Below are 23,281 nucleotides of genomic sequence, written 5' to 3'. Positions count from 1 at the left end.
AAAGAGAGTTAACATCAAATGCATTTAGACACTTCGACTAATACGGAAAATCTATGGAGACGCTAATAGAGCGGGAAAGAAGATAGATAAGAGTTAAAAGAAAAAACACTTCATCTATTTAATCAAAATTGATTACCAGTTTACCACTGATCAGTGAATCACATATCTAAGTCTTCTTTCTTTGCTTTCTTCACTCTAAATCACATATTTAGTCAAAGAGTACAAGCCGTTAGAACAGCTCTCGAACATGCCACATCACTCAACTTTGACTACATCTGGCTACTGCCAGATTGCAAAGGACTCATCTAGTCCATCACCGCGAAACAACGATCTGTGGAGCTTTTTGGAGTTCTAGCTAACATTGAATTGCTTATCCAATCGTCTTTTTCATTGTTTCAAACTTCTTTCATCCTTAAGGTTTTTAATAGATCTGCAGACTCTTACGCAAATGCTTCACTTTGTACCAAACTTTTTCTATTGGGCTTAGTTTTCTACTAATGTCCACTTTAATTAATTATCAGTTGATCCAAAAAAAAAGTGTAATAGTACGAGCGGTAGTTATCAATGTGTTGTGTACAGTGTACTAGACAAACTACACTGTGTAACATTATTCAATATATACATCTGTATCGAATCATAAAAAACTAGTTCAGCCTTGGCATTTTTTGGGGATAAAGTGTCTACCGTTAGTGTTGGCGTTAGAGATCAAGAAGGCATGTTCGTGGGACAAATGACAATACTAATTAAAGTTTTGACATATGAGTGTGTGGTAATACAGATGTGTATTTAGTACTTTTTGATCGATTAAAAATAATAGAGATATATAAGTGACCATAGTTACATTACTGTAATATTACTACTGTTAAGATTCCATCGATACTCTGGTGCTCTCACTTTCGGCGTGGGAATCACGTGAGAGACCCTGAGGAGACACGTGATCAAAAGGAATTTTTAGACCAAACCCCACATCGTAAGTGGACAACAGAACCACGTTGGCATCTTCATCATTTATCTCTTCTTCTAGATTTAAAATTTTCGATCAGCTTGAGATTTGATTCTCGGTATATATGGGCTTATCCGTTTCCCGGTTAAGTAATCAACAAGAAATGTCAAGGAGTCTGTAGACTTGGGCTCAAATTACTGATATTTTGGTGTTTCATATTCTCCATGGTTTTTCCTCTGAGCACAAGCCCAAGTCCACATGCTCCATAACGTATAATATAAAATATACGTTTCATGTGGGGAAATGATATCCCGTGGAAAATTATGCCATTGATATATATGGCCTTTGTATTTTTGCTGGTAGTCACGTTCCCACGAATATGTGAATACCAACATAACACCAATTAATTTTGGATTCGTGAACATTACTACACAAAAACTTGCCATTGACCGTTTCTTCACGTACAAAAGTCAACGGTCAAGTACCAGAAAACTTATTTCTTACCCATTTTCAATATCTGTATAATTTTGTTTCTTTTTTTGCTTTTACTTATCTCTATTTCTATTCGCATTATAATAAAAATACAATAAAATAAAAAAACAGTAATAAAAAAAACATAAATGTCCGAGAGTGGAATTGAGACCAGCTCAAAAGAAACGGCGTTGCGTGACACTATTATTCTCCTCCCTCCCTTTTTGTCTCTTCAATAATTCTTATCTGAGCTGTAAACAAGATTCTCTCCAACTCTCTCTCTCTCGCCGGCTCTCTAATGGAAGATTACAACCGTCAAAGAGCCTACGGAGACACAGGGATGCAGATCCAGCCTTACCACGGCGGCGGTCCGGGAACCGGCGACTTCAGGAGCTATAGCACCTCGTACGCGACGGAGAACAACATCTACAATATCAAGAAGGAGAAATCTATAGCGAGGTCGAAGTCTTGGGGGATAACTGACCCGGAGCTCCAGAGGAAGAAAAGGGTGGCGAGTTACAAGATGTATAGTGTTGAAGGCAAAGTCAAAGGCTCTTTTAGAAAAAGTTTCAGATGGCTTAAGCAGAGGTACACACAGGTCGTCTATGGCTGGTGGTGATCAAAGAGTTTTCACCTTTTCATCTTATTTAAGCTTTTGAGTATTTTTTCTGTTTTGATATTTTGATTTTGATTTCCTCAAGTAATTATAATTGTCTTCTCTCTCTTATATATCTATGTGTGTTGTATTCTTCTATGTAATTGTGATGGCCGTAAAATTAATTATAAGTTTACATATTTTCCTGAGATGCAGAATTAGTCTCTTGTATAAACTTGATGACCCTTTGGTAAGAATATTGGTTTGCTAAAGTCTTGCTCAAAGTAGATTGTGTGACAGGTCTCGCTTGTGTTGCTTCAAGTTCATGAGATATGATCCATTCTTGTTTTATAATCTTGTTTGCCATTAGACTTGGCTATGGTTGAGTTTGTGTCTTTGACTAATCACATCCGGGGATGAATAAATATCTCCGTCGCTGGTTTTTTTAAAATTATGTTCACATCATGTTGATGATAATCGATTCGCATAATAGCCAAAACACGTTGTTAGGTCTTTGATTGTGTTGTTTGTTTTATTTTCTATGTCTATGGTTTCTATTGTCACACCATTTTTTGTTTGGCTAAATCCCATATGTATTTGCACTTGTCATTTGTATTTTATATTGACAAAAATATATATTGTAAGAACATGACAAAGTTATGTAAACGCAATTAGCATTTGAAACAATGGGGATCAAGCCTTCCAAACTGGGCTAGCTTCCGGACAGTCAGTATCCGCTCTGTAAAATAAACATTTGTAAATCAAACTTACAAAAAACATCACCAAAATAGAAAAAACATTATACATATTTTTGGCTTATCTAATTTAAACATATTTAAGAATAAAAAACTAAAGATAGTTTTTTGTTTACTAAAGATAGTTTTTTGTTTACTAAAGATAGTTATAACTGTTCTATAATTAATACTTTCACATTCAGTTTTAACTGGTATATACTCCAATATGATTTCTAACTTCAATTTTTTTGAAACAAATTATAGTGACATTAAATCTTTTGTAACTTAGACACGAAATGAAGACTTCAGTTAATCGTAGGAAACTCAACCATAATTAGCAAGAGACAAAAATAAAATAAAACACGAAAGTTTCGAGAAAGAAATGAAGACAGATTTGTTTTTCATGTTTCTTATTATTATTTCTTCATGTAAACTTATTTACATTTACGATTTTTTCTCTGTTCAGCCTCATTTACTTGGAATACATATATAATAGTTTATATTTACTAATAATGTATTGATTGTATTTATTTCTGATTTTAATATATAGGTGCATCAACTATTATAGCAAAATCTAAATACAGGAGAAATCATCTTCCATTTGGTGGAAAGTCCTCAAAGTGATGTCCACAGAAAAGATGAGTTTGTATATGACTATCAATTTCATGAGGAAGATGCAATTGGTTTTTGTCATGAATGTGCGCGACATTGTGTCGTCCAAACGAACAAAATTTTTAAATCTTGTAGAAATTTTATTTGTCTTCGTTCAACTCAAAAATTTTAACTAAGCCATATAATTTGTAAGGAAAACTTCATAAAAACAGCATTGCATTATGATTATTATCTTTTGGGTGTAAATGTTGAATTATAGATCAACAAAATAGTTGTATAGAAATTAGAAAAATGTATAATGAGAACCAAGATACAGCTTTTGAGTTGGTGACTTTTAACATAGCTTAAATCCTTCCCCAAGATTGGAACCAACGTTGCAATAGATTCAACCAGCTTATTCAGCAACGAGATCCAAATTGCTTTGGACGTGGAAGTAGGGTAATAATAGTTACATAAAGAAACAGGCTTTGTGCTCTTTGTAGCAACCTCAGTGTTTAAAGAAGCTAAAAAAATAATTATCACTATTATTCTGACCAGATCGCTCTCAGTCTTCTTTCATCTTCCAAAACCTAGAGAACTTGCTTTTATAGATCGTAAAAATTTGGTTCTGGCACAGTCAATGGGGACTTACAAAACAGTACGGCATAAAGGAGTGGAGGTGTAGAGGAGGAAGCTCATTACAATATTGTAATTACATTTAATTGACGAGTGAGTGTTCTCGAAGATTAACAAACAAAAAATTAGATTTAGATATTTCATAATAAACTAAATTTTGTATTATAGAATTTCATAACTAAGTATATTAAAATTCATATAAAATAGTATTTTTTAACTTATGTTAAGAATCTTTTTGAAAATCAAAAAATAAAACTAAGTAGTTCTTAAAAGATAAAATATTTTTTTCTACTACATTCATTTTGAACCTTCCGAACGACCAGAAAGCGAACGAAATAAGAAACATATTACGATTTACGAACACACGTTATCATTAGTCTCTCTCTGATATCGCTTGGTCATACCCATGGTTGCAAACTTGCAATAGGGCCCATTAGTTAAGAGTTGCATGGACAATCGATCTATTTAGGGTCCGTTTGACTAAAAAAAGCTTCTACATTAATGTATTTTAGAGAGATCAATACTGAATTTCAAAATTGTTTTGAATAGATTGAGAATTCCAACTAATTTACATTTATAAATACTAGATACTTTGCCCGGGCTACGCCCGGGTTTATTCAAATAATGTTATATTTAATATCAATATTACAATATATTACTTCTATGTTATAAGAATATAAATAGAAATTGAATGTTTTTTCGTAATAGAAATTGAATTAGAAATGAGTAAAACTTACAATTTATTTTTGTACTATCTAGAATATGTATGGGGATGGTAAACAAATGCAAAATTAATAAAGAATTTGTTATGCAGTAGTTATTATCCAAAGTATCTTTTCTTACATATTTAGGTTATTAAGTAAATATATTATTAATCTCCCCATCACATATTTCTTTGTTATATATATTATTTATTTCATATTTATATTTTATTTATATGTAATTTATATCTTATTTAATATTTTGTTATATTTTTTTATGATTCTAATCTTTTTTTTACAATTTTAAAGTAAAGCTAATTTAAATACTCATTGCTTTAAATAAGACAAATTAAAAAAAATTATATGTGTTAAATACACTGAGAATGTTAAATATAATATTAAATATAATATTATTTTTCTATAAATTTTTAATGTTAAATATAATATAAAATATCAATATATAAATAAATAATTTTACTTTTTGTTATATTATATATATTTTTATTTTTATATAATATTTGAAAAATTAGGATGAAATATTTCGAAAGATTGTTTTTGTTTTAACATCATTATTTATATTTAGTATATATTTTAGGATGTAAATTCGGTTTGATTATTTTGGTTTTTGGTTTGATTTGAATAATAAGTTTGGAACTTGATAAAATTTGAGTTCTTTTCGGTTTTCGGTTCCTATTTTTGGATAATTTTGAATAATTCGGATAAAATCACATTTTGGATTTTGTTTTATACAATATCGAATAACTCGGATAAATTTAAATATTTCGAATATTTTTTTCCCGGAAAATTACGAAAATTTTAAATATCTCGAATAAAAAGTAATAGAGTAATCCATTTTGGGTTGTTCGGTTATAAGTATTAGTGTTAGAATATTTGATAATTTTTGAACTAAAGCTAATTAATATTTTTTAAGGTGTATAAACTGTATTTAAGATATTCAGGTATCCATTCAGTTTTCGGTTTAGATTCAATTTGGTTTAGGATTTTCTGTTTCATCGATATATGAACTGTTAAGGTATTTGTTAACACTGATTTAGTTTTGTTTTTTTTTTTATGTTATTTCAGTTCGGTTTTCGTTCTCAATTTATATGCCAAAACTTAATTTTTTTTTGTACAATTTGTCTTGTATTTGATAAATAACTGATTTAGTCGTATTCTAAAAGCACAATTTTTATTATATTAAATTCCAATTTAAAAGAAGTATAGATTTGTGAATAATAATATTATGTGTTTTCAAATAATAGGTATCTACTATATGTATATATGTGTACAATGTATATGTTTGTAAATTCTACCGAGATAGATTTTAATCTTGGGCTTTGATTGATTGTGCTTATTTTTGACAAATGTAATTTCAAATAGTTATAATTACTTAATTGTTCATTATATATATAATATATTATATAATTAAAAACGATTTTACATTAATAATATTATATGTATATGTTATAGTAGATAATGACTTGTAAATAAATATAACAAAGTCTTCAAAATAAAAAATTATAATAGAAGAATTCTTATATATATATATATTGTGTTTTTATCTGAAAATAATTTTTTTATTATTATAAATGTTTAAATTAAAATATAAAATAATATATAATTAAATAATAACTAAGTAAAAACATTTGTATAAAGATATTTTCTATAATATTTCTAATCTGTGAGTGTATTTAAAATTTCAATACAATAATTAGTATATAAATTTTATGAAATTTTTTGTCATATATAAACAATTTAATGTTAGATTCAAACTTTTTTACAACATAAATAATAACCTATTATGCCGATTTTTGAATTAATAAGACATAAATTAATAAATATTTCTCTTTTAAATATTTCGGCATGTGAGGAAAGAACACGTAGTTATGATAGTATATCTTAACCAAAATATAGTTGCGGACATTGTTTTGAAACCTGACCCGGATCCACGGTTGAACTAGTAAACTCGATGGCCCAGAAAAAATCCAGTTTTGGTTTTGTGAAAAACTCAATATTTAAAAACCCGCAAAAACCCAGTAGAACCCAAAACCTGATACCGGTTGAACCAATAAATAACTTTTACTTTTTTAAAGTTTTTAATAGTGTTTTATATTCTAAATTTCCAATTAAGAAATTAGGTGCTGACAAAAAAAAAAGTTAAGTTTTCTCTTTTCAGTTTGATATTTGTGTTTTTTTAGATTTTGATGAAGATTTCACTCATTTGAAGGAAATGAAGTGAACAATGGTAGAGAGAATCAAAATTAGTTGATGTGATTTGGTGTTAGTTTATTTCTGTTATTGACAATTTATTACAATGATCTTTTACTTTTGGTTTATTTAGTATTTGAAGTTTAATTTATTATTCACATTAGACATTTAAATATTTGTAAATTTTATGTTTTGATTTATTTAGATTTCATAACTATTACCTTGTTAGAGAAAAGTTTAAATTGTAAACTAATTTTTGATATTTTGTATGTGAAATGAAAATAAAAATATAAAAACTAAACTTAAGTATTTTCTAAATGTTTTAAACATAAAATGTATACATATCCAAACTATTATTTTATGTTTTAAAAAATATTTAGAAAATATTAAACTTTAGTTTCTATATTTTTTTTACATAGATGATATATTATTATATAATAAAATTAATTCATTTGTTAACCCGCGGTTCATCTGCGGTAGACCCAGTGATCCATCAACCCGGTAAGGCATCCGGTTCAGTGTCCGAATCGGATTTAAAAACATTGATTGCGGAATTAATAGAAGAAGATGTATACATGTAGTAAATTTAATTGGAGAATTATGGAAGCAAATATTGTTTATAGATATGAGTCCATATTTTTCTTTCAATTATTAGAAATAAGTATATATTGTAGATTTTCTAAACTAATTTGCGAGTATGATGTGATATACAGAATTTTTTTAAATATGTTATACGATAATTTTTTTATATATTTGTATCATATATGTGGTGGAGTTATTGAGAAGTGTTTTTGGATATCAATATTATTAATATCATATATGTTCTACTGGTTAAAATATTATTATATAGATATTTGTTTGCTAATATATATGTAGTGGGACAAAAAAGAAAAAAAAAGTCAAATAGCATATGCTTTCTCTAAGCATGAAACTAAACGACGTGCATTTGATCAAGAGACTCAACGCTTGAAACATGATAAAGTTTATAAGGATAGGTAGAGTCATCGAGTGTATTTGTTTGCATAATCATAGCTTTGTGTTAAAGACCATTGACACTGAAGCACTGCAATATGGAACATGTGCGAGTAAAATACATATCAAATAACAATGAGTTTATCAACAAAAGAGAAAATTGTACATACAATAAAGTCCATGTTTCAAAGAAAGAATAATTTTATTTTTAAGCAGAAAATACATACACAAAGAAACAGAATTACCATGGAGAATAAAAGATACAAAAGGACCTGCGCAGAAGATCTTCTCCTCAGGGCTGGGTCAGATAAACAGGCAGAAGCACCAATGTGATGTAAGCCTTTCAAGTTATCAAGACTCAAATACGAATAAACTGAGCCAAATCCCATACATACAGATAAAATGGTTAACGGTTGGCTTCCTTAAAAGACTTGAGTCAAAAAGGTATGCATGCAGTACTAACGTTTCTTCAACATAACAATTTGGGAAGGAAAAGAACCTATTGAATGTGAAGCCATTGTGGAAACATAAAAAGCTTACACTTGGAGATCTTTAAAGAAGGGTAAAGATACCAATTCACTGAGAATAAAGCAGAATAATTGAAAGCAAAACGGAATAAGTACGAAACGAACCCATTACGCAAGAAGAAACGCAGCGACTGGAACAAATTAGGATTCTTAGCAAAATCAAATATAGGGTTGTCAAGCAAAAAATAATTCGAGCTAAGAAGTATATACCCAGTCGCCGGCTTTCTTAGTATCATCAATCTTCTCCATCTCGATTGGAGCCTTGATTGATTTCAATCTTCTCCATCTCGATTGGGAGCCTTGATTAATTCGCCTTCTCTCTTAGCACGAGAATCAGCAGTGACCATGACACCTTAGAAAAAAAAAAAGCGAGTGTGGTTGTTCCTCCTTTCGCAGGCTTCACCATCTGTACAACTTCTTTCTAAAACCCATCAAACTGAAACCCAAAAATAAAAAAAAATTCAACCACCCACATGCTTAGCGGATAAACACAAAAGATTTCATCAAAGAATAAAACCCACATATGTTGTTTGGGGAAGATCAGAGGAGGGCACAACAGAAAAACCATTAAGCATATTGTTTCTAGACCCAAAGCCAATCGTAGGCATGGATGTCTCGAAACCAATTAAAGAAAGTTTCATCTTTTAACCATAAAAAATCTTTGAAATCCCACAATTGAAAGTGATATAAAATCATAAGCGTCGCAGATCAAAACTGGACCCGGCCATGGATAGCTTCGCTGGTGACGTTGCTCAGCGACGTATGTCAGCCGACTATATATGGAGGTAGTGGAAGAGAGAAGTTATGGTGCGCACTGATTCAAGACGACAGCTGATTTTGATCTGTCTCGATTTGAGGCCATGGCTTCTATGGGTACAGAAAGAACCAACATTTTATGAGGATTAAAGAACATATTCTCTACAAAAGGATTTATATAAGAGGAATAACGAAAGGAGGTGAAATGATAGCTTGGCTCAGGAGTAAAGAACTGGAAATTGAATGATTGAGAGTAATAACTCAAAGAAACGGCTATTTGCAGAATCGGTAACGACGATGGTAAAGTGGAAGATGCGAGTTGGGCTGATTTAATTGGGGCTACTACGAATTATAGAAGCTCAGAATGAATAGGTTCGGGAAAATCATGCCTCGACTAAAGCATGTATGACATGGAAAAATAGAGCATTCTTATTGGACGAATTAATTTGAGGACGTGGCAGCTCACCATTGAGTATATGCTGCTTTTAGTATAGTATAGATATATAAGTGACGTAATCTTAGTGAATATTTCCATCTAAAATACTAAATTGGCTACTAAAGATAATCATAACTGTTCTTTAATTAATACTACTTCACATTAAAAATTTCGTTAAGAGTATATGTTTCCTAATTTCAATTCTAAAACAAATGCTTTCATTGAAATTAACTCTTTTGTAACTTAAGCACAAAATAACTAAATGTTTTGTCTGCGGATGCAAACATAATCATGCCACGAATATTTATTACTATTGACATATTCATTATTAATTTATTATTAAAAATTACAAAAGTTGATTACTTTTTACTTAATTAGTGTTTATACGCTTTTCTATTTCTTAATTTTCATTTTCTATGATAAAAAAAATTTCTTTTCGGATAACATTATAATATATACAGAAATTATCTTTTTAAGTTTAAATATATTTTTTTGGCTAATTTGTATATATATATGACAGTTATAAAACTAATTGATTAAAATTCAAGTAATAACTATTATAAATAGCTCAGTTCTTATTTATTTATTAATATTAACAAATATAGTTGTTGATTTTAACTTATTAAACTTACTAGGACCGTTCCCGGGCTACGCCCGGGTTATTTTCTATGAAAATATTAAAGTAGAATATCATATTAGATTAATATATTTGTTTTATAAATTATGTTAAATGTAAAATAGTGGTAGGATTAAAATAATTATTGAATGTAAAAAAAAATAGAAAAATAAAAAATAATAGCAAAGTAAGATATCTAATATAAATCATTTTATTTTAATAATGTTGAATAAAAAATCTAAAAAAATAAAATTATAGAGACATAATATATAATACTAAAATATAAAATATGCATTTATATTGATTACTATTATATTAAAAATGTATATTTATAAAATGAAAAGTAGCCGGATGGACGTGCGATTCAAACTCTAGTGATTATTAAATTTGACATTGGAAAATGTTTAACATAGTTTGATGAGAATTTATATTCAACTGTTTGAGAAGGACGCAAATTCATCTCTATGTTACATACCTGGAGAGTTGCATATGCATCACTGAATTCATAGTGAGATTCAATCGTTTAATTTATAGTTTTCAAAAAAGGGTTGAAATAGAGAGAAGAAGGAATTGTCTATTCTCTACTGAAACTATTGGAAACAGGAAACGTGACTATGATCAAAAATGTTAAAAAAAAAAAAAAAACAAAACAAAAATAGAGAACAAAACTCACTTCCTTTTCCTTTGCTGACAATATAAGCTTGCTAGTTTGTCCATAATCTATCTTTGAAGTTGAAAGAATTTGAAGGTTTCTTTAAATTGGTCACAACTCTGCAATAAACAAACTATTGCACACAAACTAAGAAATAATAATCTATAATATTTCTTACAAAATAAATAAATAATAATCTATAGTATTGATGTTTTTTTCTTGTAACACCTATATTATTAAAGTTATATCACGTTTTTTTTCTCTTTGCGCTACTTCAGTAATCAAAGAAAGAGAGAAACATCATGTCATCACATTTATTAAATTTTACAAAATTTCTTCATCTTTCATTTTTATTATTCGAGCGAAATATACTAAAATAATATCTAATATTCTATATATAATTATAATCAATAGTATATTTTAAAACCCAACAAAACAATTAATATCTATATTTTCATAAAAATAATTTAATACAAAATTAATAATATAACTCTCAAAAATACAAAATTAAAGAACACATTACTAAAACTCACAAAATAAAGTATTTAAAATATCACGAATAGGAACCTTTATTTATCACTTCAGTTTCTTCACTTTTTCTTTATTTTATAACTGTCAACTATTAATCACTCCAAAAATATCTGTAAGCAATGATCTTAACAAATGAGAATTTACAAATTACAGATCTAGATCTTCCTTTAAGTACCGAAAATGGTTTATGCTCAACTGTACTCCTTTTCATATGATATAGCATTTAGCATTTACCAAGTACATAACTTTGAAATCATTGTTCCACCAAAAGTACATATCATTTAAAGGGATCATAACTTGGAGACCAAGAAATGGTTCGGATGATTCTAAGCGATGTGTATGATCAAGAACAAAAAATATTTGTATTTAACAAATACCTAAGACTCAGAAACACTATACCGACAACATTGATTAATCGTTTTGTACAATCACACCATCCAAAAATCACAATCCAAAAATTCATTTGCAGGATGCCCTTTATTCCCATTAAATCCCACCACCAAACTTTACACACAATAAAACCCAATTTGACTTGGAAAAAACATCAAAAACGAATACATGGGAGATGAATAATGCAATACAATCACACTAACATAACAGTCACAAAAGTAGTCGACCAAAAATATCCTCTCAGCCAGGAGTTTTCAGGAAGTCCAGCTTCTTCCTGAATGACCAAAACACAAAACCTAAGAACCACATAATACATTGTTTGCAATCATGTGAGGTGAGAAAGAAAAACAACGTACCATACTGTCTCCGATGATGGCGCTAGCTCTTAGGCTTGCTGCGACTGTCTTTGCCCTCGACCCACAGCAGTCTTAGACAAAAACCTCTTCAAGATATTCACAGCGACCTCTGTGGTGATCGATCCACACACATAATTGCCTTATTGCTTCTCTTTTCTCTTCTCCAAGTCCAACCAAAGTCTCCTTCATCCTCTCCTTCTCCTTTTCATCTTCTATTAATTTTTCTCCAAGCTTCTTTATTTCCTCTTCTTTCCTCTCCTTTTCCTTTTCATTTTCTCTTACTTTCTCTCCAAGCTTCTTTATTTCCTCCTCTTTCCTCTCCTTCTCTTTTTCATCTTCTCTTACTTTCTCTCCAAGCTTCTTTATTTCCTCTTCTTTCCTCTCCATCTCTTTCTTCATCTTCTCCTTCTCGTGATTCCTCTCAATCACCCAATACGTCGCAGCCCATAGTAGTTTAGATGCCTCCATTACTGTTTTCTCATACTTCCCCCGTTTCTCCATGAGTTTTTCAGACATTGATTGAAAGACATCTAGTGTTGTGTTCACTTTCTCTGCTATCTCTTTCATCATACGTCGATGAGTCTCATGAGTCATTGTGAGGCTTTTTTCAAGCAATGCTTGTTCTTCTAAGTGTTTAGCTTCTTCTCTCCTGAAAGCTTCCTCTTTCTCTGTTAGCACCTGTTCGGTTACCCTCAGTTTCTGGTTGGATAAACGTAGCTTAACCTAGATGTTACTGATCTTCTCCATGAGAGTTTCTATCTCTTCTCCTTTCATTTCTAGCTCGTTACGTAAACTCTCCATTTTCTCTTCATGACCTGCGATTGCAGAATCTGTGGATGATACTTCATTACTTGTCTCCTCCAATAACCTTTGGGCTTCTTTGTGATCCTCTGTTAGCTTATTAAGTTCTTCGTCACGTTCTTTTAACAGTTGGTTGATCTGTTTGTGCCCTCTCCCAGCGTATTGTAAGCAGCTTCTTGCTCTACCAATGCTTTTTTGACATCGATGATCTGATTAGACAAATCTGATTTCTCTTGCTTCTCTCTATCAAGCTCTGATTCGGTTTCACTTTTCTTCATCTTCAGAGAATCAAGTTGATGCTGCAGACTGTTGATCTGTTCTGTTAACGCCACTGTATCAGCTGAGGCTCTGTTTATCTTATCCATTAGCTTAATCTGCATTAAAGGTTCATCGCCTTTGCTATCCATTAGCTTCTCTAACTCTTCTTTTTGAGCAGACAGCGACTCTAGTCCTGCTCTTAGGCCATCGATCTCAGCTGTCAAACTCTCAGTTGTGGAGGATGATTGCTTCTCCTTATCCTCAAGTTTTTGGGTTAAAGCAGAGAGTTCAGTTCCTCTGTCGTCCATTGTCTTCTCAAGTTCTGAGATTCTAGCAACCATTTCTCTGTTTTGTGCTTTTAGTTGCTCAACTTCAGTGGTCTTTCCAGCAATTTCTGTCTCAAGATCTACTCTCCGGCACGAACTGACTGTAGCTCGAACTCAAGGGTCGCTACTGTTGCTTGTAGTTCTTTTATTTGACCTGTGATTTGCTTTCCTTCTCTGTCAGATTTTAAAGTTCGGCTTCTTTATCAGTAAGCTGTTGTTTAAGTTTGCTTGACTCAACTGTGAGTTCCTGTAACATGATCTGTACTCCTTGGAGCTCCCCTGAAGTATCTGAGATTTTAGTGGACATGGATTTGTTTTCTTCCTCTGCAATCTTCAGACTTTCATTCAGATCAGAAACCCTTTGTTCAGATGACTTCAGTTGCGCTTCTAAATCTCTTAGTTGAGTGGATGATTCTCTCTGATGAGTCTCATGGATATCCCTCAAACTGAGAAGTTCCTTTTCTTTCTCATTGTGGCTCTCTTTTAACTGTCCAGACTCAGACATGAGTTCTTGGTTAGAGCAGTTGAAGGGTTTTGATTTGTACAAACGAAAGTAAATCAGTATATAAAGGATGAGGAATAGAGGAAACTGAAACGAAATCATTAAGAAGAAATTGATTGATCAAATTTAAGTGGAGTTTTGGTTGAGAAGAAGTGGAGTTTTGATTGAGAAGAAGTGGATCCATTAGAACTCTGGTTTCAAGCTGAGAAGACGAAAAAGTAAAGGGGAAGCTCCTCGTGACTTTCGTCTTCGTCGGGTTATGAAAAAAAAATAAAGCGTACAGACGATGCAAACGAAGCCCAGAAGCCCACTCCAAACAAACGAAAACGTGAAGCCCAGAAGCGACTAAAGCCTGTCTGACGTGTCCAAACGAAATGTTTTGATTGGCTGATTATTTTTGGTGACGTGGCAGCCTAGAAACTCAGCATATTCTCCTTTTAGTATAGTATAGATGAGATATTTGAATATGTAGTGACAAGAGCTTGATCAAAGGCGAAAAATAAACATAATATAAACAAAATAAGCAAAACATGAGAAAATTGTGAGCAAATCTCAAAAATATCCACTTGTAGAATAGTGGGGTCACCTGATACCACAAAAATATGATAAAATGTTATATTTTTTTAGATTATATGCACGAGCTTGTATTTTCTAAAGCTTCAAAACCAATCTTTATGGATGGATTGTCACGAAATTTGGCTGATCTGTTTGATTTTGGTGGATGGTTGGTGAACCCTAGCAGAGCAGCAGATTCTGGTCTTGTCTACGATGCATGCGCAAAGGACTATCTACACTTTCCGTGTGCTTCCGGTTACGACCATGCATCCATCAAGAACATAGCAACCAGAATGGAATATGAATGCCCTAGTCCATTGATGTCCATGCTCGACCTCAACTTGCCTTCCATCACCATCCTTTTTCACAAAGAAGACGTGACAGTCATCAGGACCGTCACCAATGTTGGAGCCGTCAACTCAGTCTACAAAGTCAACGTCATCCGTCAAGCAACTCAGCTTCAGTTTCATGGTATCCACCGCTCACAAAGCCAATTCCATCTATTAATTTGGGAGCTTGACCTGGACCGACACTTCTCACAAGGTCATCATCTCAATCTGTTAGGACTCAACTGCTTATGTATTTCAACCATTGAGTTTGGAATCTCATCAACTAAAAGCTTTGTGTAAAAGACTATATTCCAATTGGATTTCGCAATAATAGTTGATTCGACTTCTCTTTCGAATTGACGGCCGGATAGAGAATTGTCAGCCCGATCCATCCAGTTGTTTTTTCGGTAATTGTATGAGACATTGTGCTGAAATGAACAAACATATTAAGTCTTCTAGAAAGTTTATTTGTGTTTGTTCAAACAAGAATATTAACTAAGACATATTTTTACATAATTAAATAAAAACTCGTATTACTCTTTTGTAGTTGAAATGTTGGATTTTTGTTGATTGACAAAAAAATGTCTTACAAATTAAAAAGAAAAAAACATAATAACAATGAGAATCAAGATACAATTTTGAACCCAAGACTAGAACCAACGTTGAAGTAGATTCCACGAGCTTTAACACCAGCGAAATATCCAAATTGCTTTGATCGTGGAAGTAGGATAATTATAATTACAGACAGAAACATGCTTTTGTGCTCTCTTTGTAGCAACCTCAGCCCTTGAAGAAGCTAAGATAGATTGACCATTTGACCTTAGTCATTCTGTTCAGATCGCAGAAAGTCGCATACTTCTCTCATCTCCCAAAACCTTTGAAAAGCTTCTCTTGATAGATTATAAAAGATTGGTTCTGGACCTCTGGTTCATATGTCAATATGAATTCTTCACAAAAAACCTACATTGTTAGATTTCAATTGTTGCGCCGGGCTTGGAGATCTCCATGTTGCAGTTTCTAACTGAAACTCTCATTTTCTCTCAGGCTGCTTACATAGGAAAAAGCAGAGACTACTACTCAATACTATCCTCTCAGTCTGGTTAGATACAAGATTTCATCAAAAATAAGATAACATTAGCAAATCCCACGTTCAGGTTGTCAGTAATGGCATGCATAATGGCGATAGATATGTGTGTGAATTATTCATCACTAATTACTTCACCAACATAATTATGATACGTATGATCATCAACTTAGCCAACATTTTTTTATGATACCATAATCAATCTATCCTTCAAATATGTAAGTATAATACATATATATATTGGTAAGATAGCGTTGTCGACGTTAGCAGAGACATAGTCTGATCAATCTGATACTGATGACGTCAAGTGGCTCCAGTTTACCCAAAGTTAAAACAAATATAAGACGTCAGCATCGTTTATTTATCACATTTGTGCCATCTGCCATGTGACCACTAATTCTATTACTCTCCCATTTTGTACTTTGCCTCCTCTCCGTGTGCTACACGCTCCATCCATGTCCCCACTCAACGTGCTATTTTCACACTTGCAATAAACCAATCACTATAACGTCGAACAATAAATACTATAAATTAACTATACCAGTACTGAAAGTTCGAAAATTTTAGTGTTTTTAAAATAAGTATTCCATGTAAGGTAGAAAAATGACATCTGCCATAAGCATTCAATATATATCTCATCAACTACCTCATGAAATCTAAAGTGCTAGTATCAGTTAACTTTTGTATAGCCCGAATAGTTTTTGTGTGTTTAAACAATTATTCAAATGATGTCATTGGTTAAACATGGAGTGATGGAGATGGACCTAGCTATATGTGCCAACAAAAATCTTGAATAAGAATATAATAACCACTTTTTGTTGCCAGGAGCAGAGAATCATATTCAATTTTATGTGTGTTGTCGTTATTAGCAGCATTTGGTAAAACCATTCTTTACGTCATGGGATTCAAGCAGTAAACAACAAGATGTCGTAGGACTGACGATGATGCTGCCCGTATAGCGTATATACCAAGCTATATATACAAATATTTCGAATCTCTCGTTCACCACGTACGCCAGATTTTATGGAAAACTCAAAATAAAATATATATTATTTTCTTCTTCTATTAGTATACAATGATACATATTATTTGTAATATTGTACTTATATACATGTTTACAGATGTGTCGATAAAAAAAAACATGTTTACAGATTTTGTTGTAGTCAAAATTATATGTGCGAATTTTCATATATCAGACAACTATATGTGTACTAATATTTTTGGGAACAGTTTTTCTAAAGGGTATTTTTAAGACATAAGTTGTGTTCAACTTTGCTTGATAGAATTTTAGTTTCACGTTTAGATGTCACCTAGCTGACCTCAAGGTCAAAGAATGATTTTTAAAAAGATAGTAAAAACAAAATAATTAATAAATAATTAGCTAATGGTTACGTCATTATAGTGACACCCAATCTCTCCATTTATTATGGTCCTCATTTCGCGTTGACATTAACCAAACTCCCACTCTCTCTTTCTCTCTCTCTAAATGAAGACGATGCAAGGTTTACGGAACTTCACAAACGACAATGTTTCGCTAGACCTGACGTTTCCTCCCCCAGCACCACCACCCATCTCCTCCTCCACCGCCTCCACGAGCCTATCCTTCGATGAGGAGGAGACGTCAGCGTCGAAGATCGAACGGCTGATATCTGAGCACCCGGTCATCATATTCACTAGATCATCCACCTGCTGCATGTGTCACGTCATGAAGAAGCTTCTATCAACCGTTGGAGTCCACCCAACAGTGATCGAGATCGACGAGGAAGAGATCGCTTGCCTCGCCGTTCAAGCCGCTCCGGTGCTCTTCATAGGTGGTGCTTGTGTCGGTGGGTTTGAGTCTCTTGTGGCACTTCACCTTAGTGGTCATCTTATTCCTAGACTCGTCGAGGTTGGAGCCTTGTGGGAATAATTGTGTATGTTTAACTTATAACTATTTAAGAAAATCTGGTAATAATATCCATTGTAAATCTCATGATCTACTACTATTTTCTGTTCTTGATTCTGAAACATAAAAATGTATTTTTCATTTTCCCTTGTGTACTTTTTTTTAATATCTTTCACCACTTTAGTTCATGTTGTTTTAGATTATCACGTGTGTGATTTATTTCATCATAAATTATCAGATTTGTAAATTATTTTCATATTTCTTAATTTCCGTATTGAATTGTATAATGTTGATGTGGGTTGAAAAAAAATGAAAATTGTGTTGATGTTAAGAATCTGATTGATCATGATATTTCAAGTAATACTCCAATTAGCTATGATGATTATTAATTAATATAAAGTACTGATTTGGCCATTTTTGGGTTAGTCTAGGGAAGCAAACTGAAGTGAAAAGGAGTCATTAGTACAATAGGTCATTGATGACCGTTCTTTATTTAGGGGGTGTTAGTGGGGATGAGATTTATAATGAGTCTTAAAATTTCTAAGTCTAGTGTTATTGGTTTATAGATTCTCATATTCTCATTGAAATCTATTGTTATTGGTTTGATGATTCTATAACTCTATACAAAATCATTTGTTATTCAAAAAGTTTAGATTTTAATGATTCTACAAATCTATTAAAGTAAGTGTTATTGGGAGTTGAATTCTTATCCTTTTAACTCACAAATTAAGATTTTGAGAATACTACATGTTTACCTTGAATTCTTAGAATCATTACATTACTTTATTTTCATAGATTTTCACAATATACAAAATTCTCTACATCTCTTTCCAAATTTAACAAATCTCTCAACTTTTAAAATCAACAAACTCTATAGAAATCTAAGTCCCACTAACACCCCCTTAAATAGTGACCTCGAAGTTATGAAAATTTAACAATAGTACTCCACTATTTATGTATTTTGAATCCATTGATTACCACGGAATCTGACTACTATGTGTATTCTCTCCGAAGAATCTTTAGGCTCTGAAACTAGGTGTCACTCGCAATTATTGCACAATCACTGCCGTCGGATTCTTCAATACCGCTACATTTTATGGTTTTTGATTGATTGATTTGCAACTCACACATACTTATTGGGTAATTCATTAATTAATTTTTGTATTACGAATAAAATTCATCAAAAGTTAGTAGTAACAATTAGTATCTCTCACCTACTCAGCTAGCATACCTAATTAAGAAGTTATTTCGCAGTTGAATCATCTCGTCGGTAACACCATGTACCCAAGCTTATGTAGGAGTTTTGAGATGATGGTTATGTTTATGCGTTAAATGTTTTTATCTTGGGTTTAAATTTTCTCTATTTGTGACATTTTCTAATGTTAGCCATATTTTATATTTACGGATAACAATATTTTATGTTGAACAACAAATTTCACATTTCAACTAAAAACAAACCTACCTTAGATTTGGGAGCTCCTCAGTGGTGGGGTTTGGTTAGCCTTTAAGAAAACAAGTTCCTTTTTCTTTTGAAGCATCGACCGTTTTTATGAGTTTATGATTATTTCTTCTCTTCTTTGTTTAACTCAGGCAATAGTTACTCTCTAGTTTTTCTAAATACAGTCGGCATATCACCAATCAAAGTATATAGGCAAGAGAAAACATAGACCAGCTTTGGTAACCACATGATTTCGATTGATGTGTTTAATAATTGAAAAGGAGAGTGGCAATAACCAATGAGGGTCGGGTGATGTAATGCTCAAACATTATATATAATAACGACAAGATTAGAAAGTGGTATACCGAAAGAAACGAAATGATTAAAGGCAACATAAGTGCTGATGAGTTACAATGGCCACAATTTAAAGTATACTGAAAGACTAGTGTATAGATTAATGTATGCAGTTTATCTTTTCTAATGATCTTGACACATCTCCACCACAACGCTAAGAAGTGACATAAATCCAAACTTATTAAAATCTCTTTATTCACAAATCTTACACATTTCAACAGTCATAAGAAAGGATAAAACATCTTGCTCGTTTTGGTTGTCCAAAGCAAAGGATATTGTAGTCACTACAAACATTTGGCTAATTAGGTTTCGTTTGAATTGATCTGGGCTTTTCTCATGCTCCAAGCTTCCAAAGATGACATGGTCACAGCCTTTGTTCCGTGATTGAACACGTAAAGCCTAGCTTCTTCACCAATAGCCATTTTCGGATAAAACCTAGATGTTATCACACTTCTTCCTCCTCCCCCATAGCTCTCTATAACCGAATGATCAATCTACAAACCAAAAAATTTGTCATTAATCTTTTATCAAAAAAAGTTCATCACAAAGGTAAAATGTGTTAAGGTGAAAATACAAAAGAAATGAAATTTGCAAAAAAGATAAAATTCAACTCACCAAACATCTTAATGATATCTTCTCATGTCTTGGATCAATGTCTAAGGATGTTCCAAGGGTAGCTTTTTCTATGTTGTCTCTCAAGGAAGACCTACATAACAAATAATTGGAAAAACTCAAATATATCACAAAATGTCAGAAACATAAGTGAGCTATATGATCAAAGTCAATATTTTACTTGCTCATCGCTGCACATCAAAACCTCATATCCATCCCCACGACGAATAACTCTAAGAAGATTGCCGTGTGCTCTGATAAATCATTGCTAGCCAATGCTAATAATCCAAAAGGTCCGTAAACACCTTTAACCGATGCGCTATAACCATCGATTAAAGTCGCTTGATCAACTTCCTCTGAATCCAACGCATCAGTATCATTTTCTAGATCAGGTAGATCAAAAGCTACTTCTATGTCGGCCTTAAACAAACAAAAAAAAAACAAAATTCGTTAAAACAAATAACAAAACAGTTTATTCTAGAAGTTCATTTCATCTCAAAACATTATATATGAATAAAATGATTTATGACTAACGTTCGATTATATCATTTAACCTAATTAATGTGAGAATGCATGCTAACGAAACATGGTGAGAAAACTCACTTGTGAAGCCGTGATGCCAGAGATTTCAAGGATGGAGCCGCCTTCGAGTTGCTTGCTATCCAAGCTAACATTTTTGGCTCTGAGATTGTTGATTTCTTCAACTGGCCATTGCATCAGCCTCTTCCCACTTTTTTCCAACCAAATTTCCCTTGGAATAGCCTAAGGAAAAAAAAAGGTCATCATGAAATTTCTTGAAACACTAAAAAAAACAACTCAGTGATATTGATTGTGATAGGTCCCTTGCCAAGAGATATCTATTGTTGATCTAGAAACATGGATTTGATACCAATTAAGGTCCCTCTTCAAATCAAAGAGAATTTGCCAAATGACAAACTAAGAACACACACTTTTCTTTGGGTAGTTTAGACTACCTCTTTTTAGGTTTTTCATTGATTTAAATAGAGTACAAGAAGCAAATAACGTGAAAGGGAAAGTGGATCACTCTTCTCCTACATAACAGGAAGTGGAGCCGTGATCTTTTTATTTGCATAAACATAGGAAACAACTTGAAGACTAAGTCATATTGAACTATGGTTGAGCGTAGTCTCATCAATACTCCGGCCTGTCGGAAAGAACCTTGTCCTCAAGGTTCGTGTTGAATAGGGAAAGCTTGACTTGAATTGCTTCTCGTCCTAACATGTGGTTTCCTCGAGTCATAGATGTTTTTCAACGAGCCATCCACCAAGACCAATGCCAAATTGTTTCCACGGTTCATTATTGGAAATAAACTTCTTCTTTTTTTTAAATGACAAAGAAATGTGAAATCTTTTTTTTTTGAAAACTGAAAAACAGTGGAAGAATTACAGATTTTAATCCATATAAAAGAAAGGATGTTGAACTTGATCAACAAACCCGAAAAGAAGAAAATGGTGAAAAGAAAAAATAGCTGGATAGATCTCGATGATCGTTGATTCTGAAGAATGGCCGTTCGTCGAGGATTCTTGATAACCCTTGATTCATGAAGAATACCGATAACAAGGAAGATTTCAAATATAAAGTTTTTGATACCACAAAGTGGTCCGGATCAAAAACAAAACATGCTCTGATACCAATTGATAGGTCCCTTGCCAAGAGATATCTATTGTTGATCTAGAAACATGGATTTGATACCAATTAAGGTCCCTCTTCAAATCAAAGAGAATTTGCCAAATGACAAACTAAGAACACACACTTTTCTTTGGGTAGTTTAGACTACCTCTTTTTAGGTTTTTCATTGATTTAAATAGAGTACAAGAAGCAAATAACGTGAAAGGGAAAGTGGATCACTCTTCTCCTACATAACAGGAAGTGGAGCCGTGATCTTTTTATTTGCATAAACATAGGAAACAACTTGAAGACTAAGTCATATTGAACTATGGTTGAGCGTAGTCTCATCAGATTGGTTTGACCATAATCCCTGACCATCCTTTCATAATATCATCTTCATTGCTATCTCTCTCCATAATCCATCCCCATGAGATCCTCCGATTCTTAGCACTATCGAAGAAAGCCTTGGACGCAAATAGATTTCATAATCATATCTCAGATCGGCAGCTGTATTGAACTCAGAATCCGCAGAAAATGTTTCAGTCTCTGAAGAGTATGTACCAATGACATAGCAATCATTGCCTCCATAACTTGTCTTTAACACATGCCTCACACTAGAATCGTTCACTGAATTATCAAAACCCTCTTTACCAGTGACCGAAACAGGAAAAAAGTCCACGCACTCCCACATTCCAGTGACTTGTGACTCAAGTAAAGGCATGGAAACTTTGTCCATTGCACAAAATCATCACTGTGGTACAAAACCGCCATTCCTTTTTTAATATCTTTCTCCTTAGCTCCTACAAGAGCTCTCCACTTACCATCATGCTCTTGCCATGCCGTGGTCGGATCACGGAAACAATGAACCGGGACGTTACTAGGTGGAAGTGGAACCATAACAGGATTGCCTTCAGGTTTTACCCATTCACGAAGCAAAGGGTCGGAAGGATCCTTAGGCTCCGCAAGAACTGTGACCTGATGTTTATTAGCGTCGTTTCCGGTGTACAAAATTATAGGTTTGCCATCAGGGAGGATGGTGGTGGATCCTGACCAGAAGCTGTTGATGTCAGAGGGAACTGAGGGAGAAAGGGCTGGTTCTAGTTTGATCCAGTTGACTAAATCTTGTGAAACAGAGTGTCCCCATACCATAATATCACCGAAAAATGGATTCAAAGGGTTGTGCTGGTAGAACAGATGGTAGAATCCTTTGTAGTACAATGGCCCTGAAACAATATATCAAGAATATTTTGGGTCTTGTTGCATCCAGATTCAACATCCATATGTGAGTCGAGTTAAAGTATAGTGGAGTTTTTACCGTTCGGATCTTCATATTCCAAGATGCAACGTAGGGTTTATAAACCAATGAGCAAATGTTACAATATATAAAGACAAA

General features: G+C 32.7%; 2 protein-coding genes and 2 pseudogenes across 2 annotated transcripts; 2 read left to right on the top strand and 2 right to left on the bottom strand.

The window, feature by feature from the left end:
• Positions 1-1,498: 1,498 nt before the first annotated feature.
• Positions 1,499-2,224, top strand: LOC103855949. The gene has a single exon (XM_009133000.3). It carries the CDS (start codon positions 1,713-1,715, stop codon positions 2,031-2,033), a length of 321 nt encoding a protein of 106 aa, XP_009131248.1. The 5' UTR covers positions 1,499-1,712; the 3' UTR covers positions 2,034-2,224.
• Positions 2,225-10,325: 8,101 nt separating this feature from the next.
• LOC103855947 lies at positions 10,326-14,265 on the bottom strand (annotated as a pseudogene).
• A 2,955-nt stretch (positions 14,266-17,220) lies between these two features.
• Positions 17,221-18,111, top strand: LOC103855946 (glutaredoxin-C10). The gene has a single exon (XM_009132999.3). The coding sequence runs from the start codon at positions 17,457-17,459 to the stop codon at positions 17,877-17,879; it is 423 nt and encodes a 140-aa protein (XP_009131247.1). The 5' UTR covers positions 17,221-17,456; the 3' UTR covers positions 17,880-18,111.
• Positions 17,969-23,121, bottom strand: LOC103856851 (annotated as a pseudogene).
• Positions 23,122-23,281: the final 160 nt, after the last annotated feature.

This window comes from Brassica rapa, chromosome A03, assembly GCF_000309985.2.
Source record: "Brassica rapa cultivar Chiifu-401-42 chromosome A03, CAAS_Brap_v3.01, whole genome shotgun sequence".
NCBI classification, from domain to species: domain Eukaryota; kingdom Viridiplantae; phylum Streptophyta; class Magnoliopsida; order Brassicales; family Brassicaceae; genus Brassica; species Brassica rapa.
This window is presented reverse-complemented; position numbering and strand designations above follow the sequence as displayed.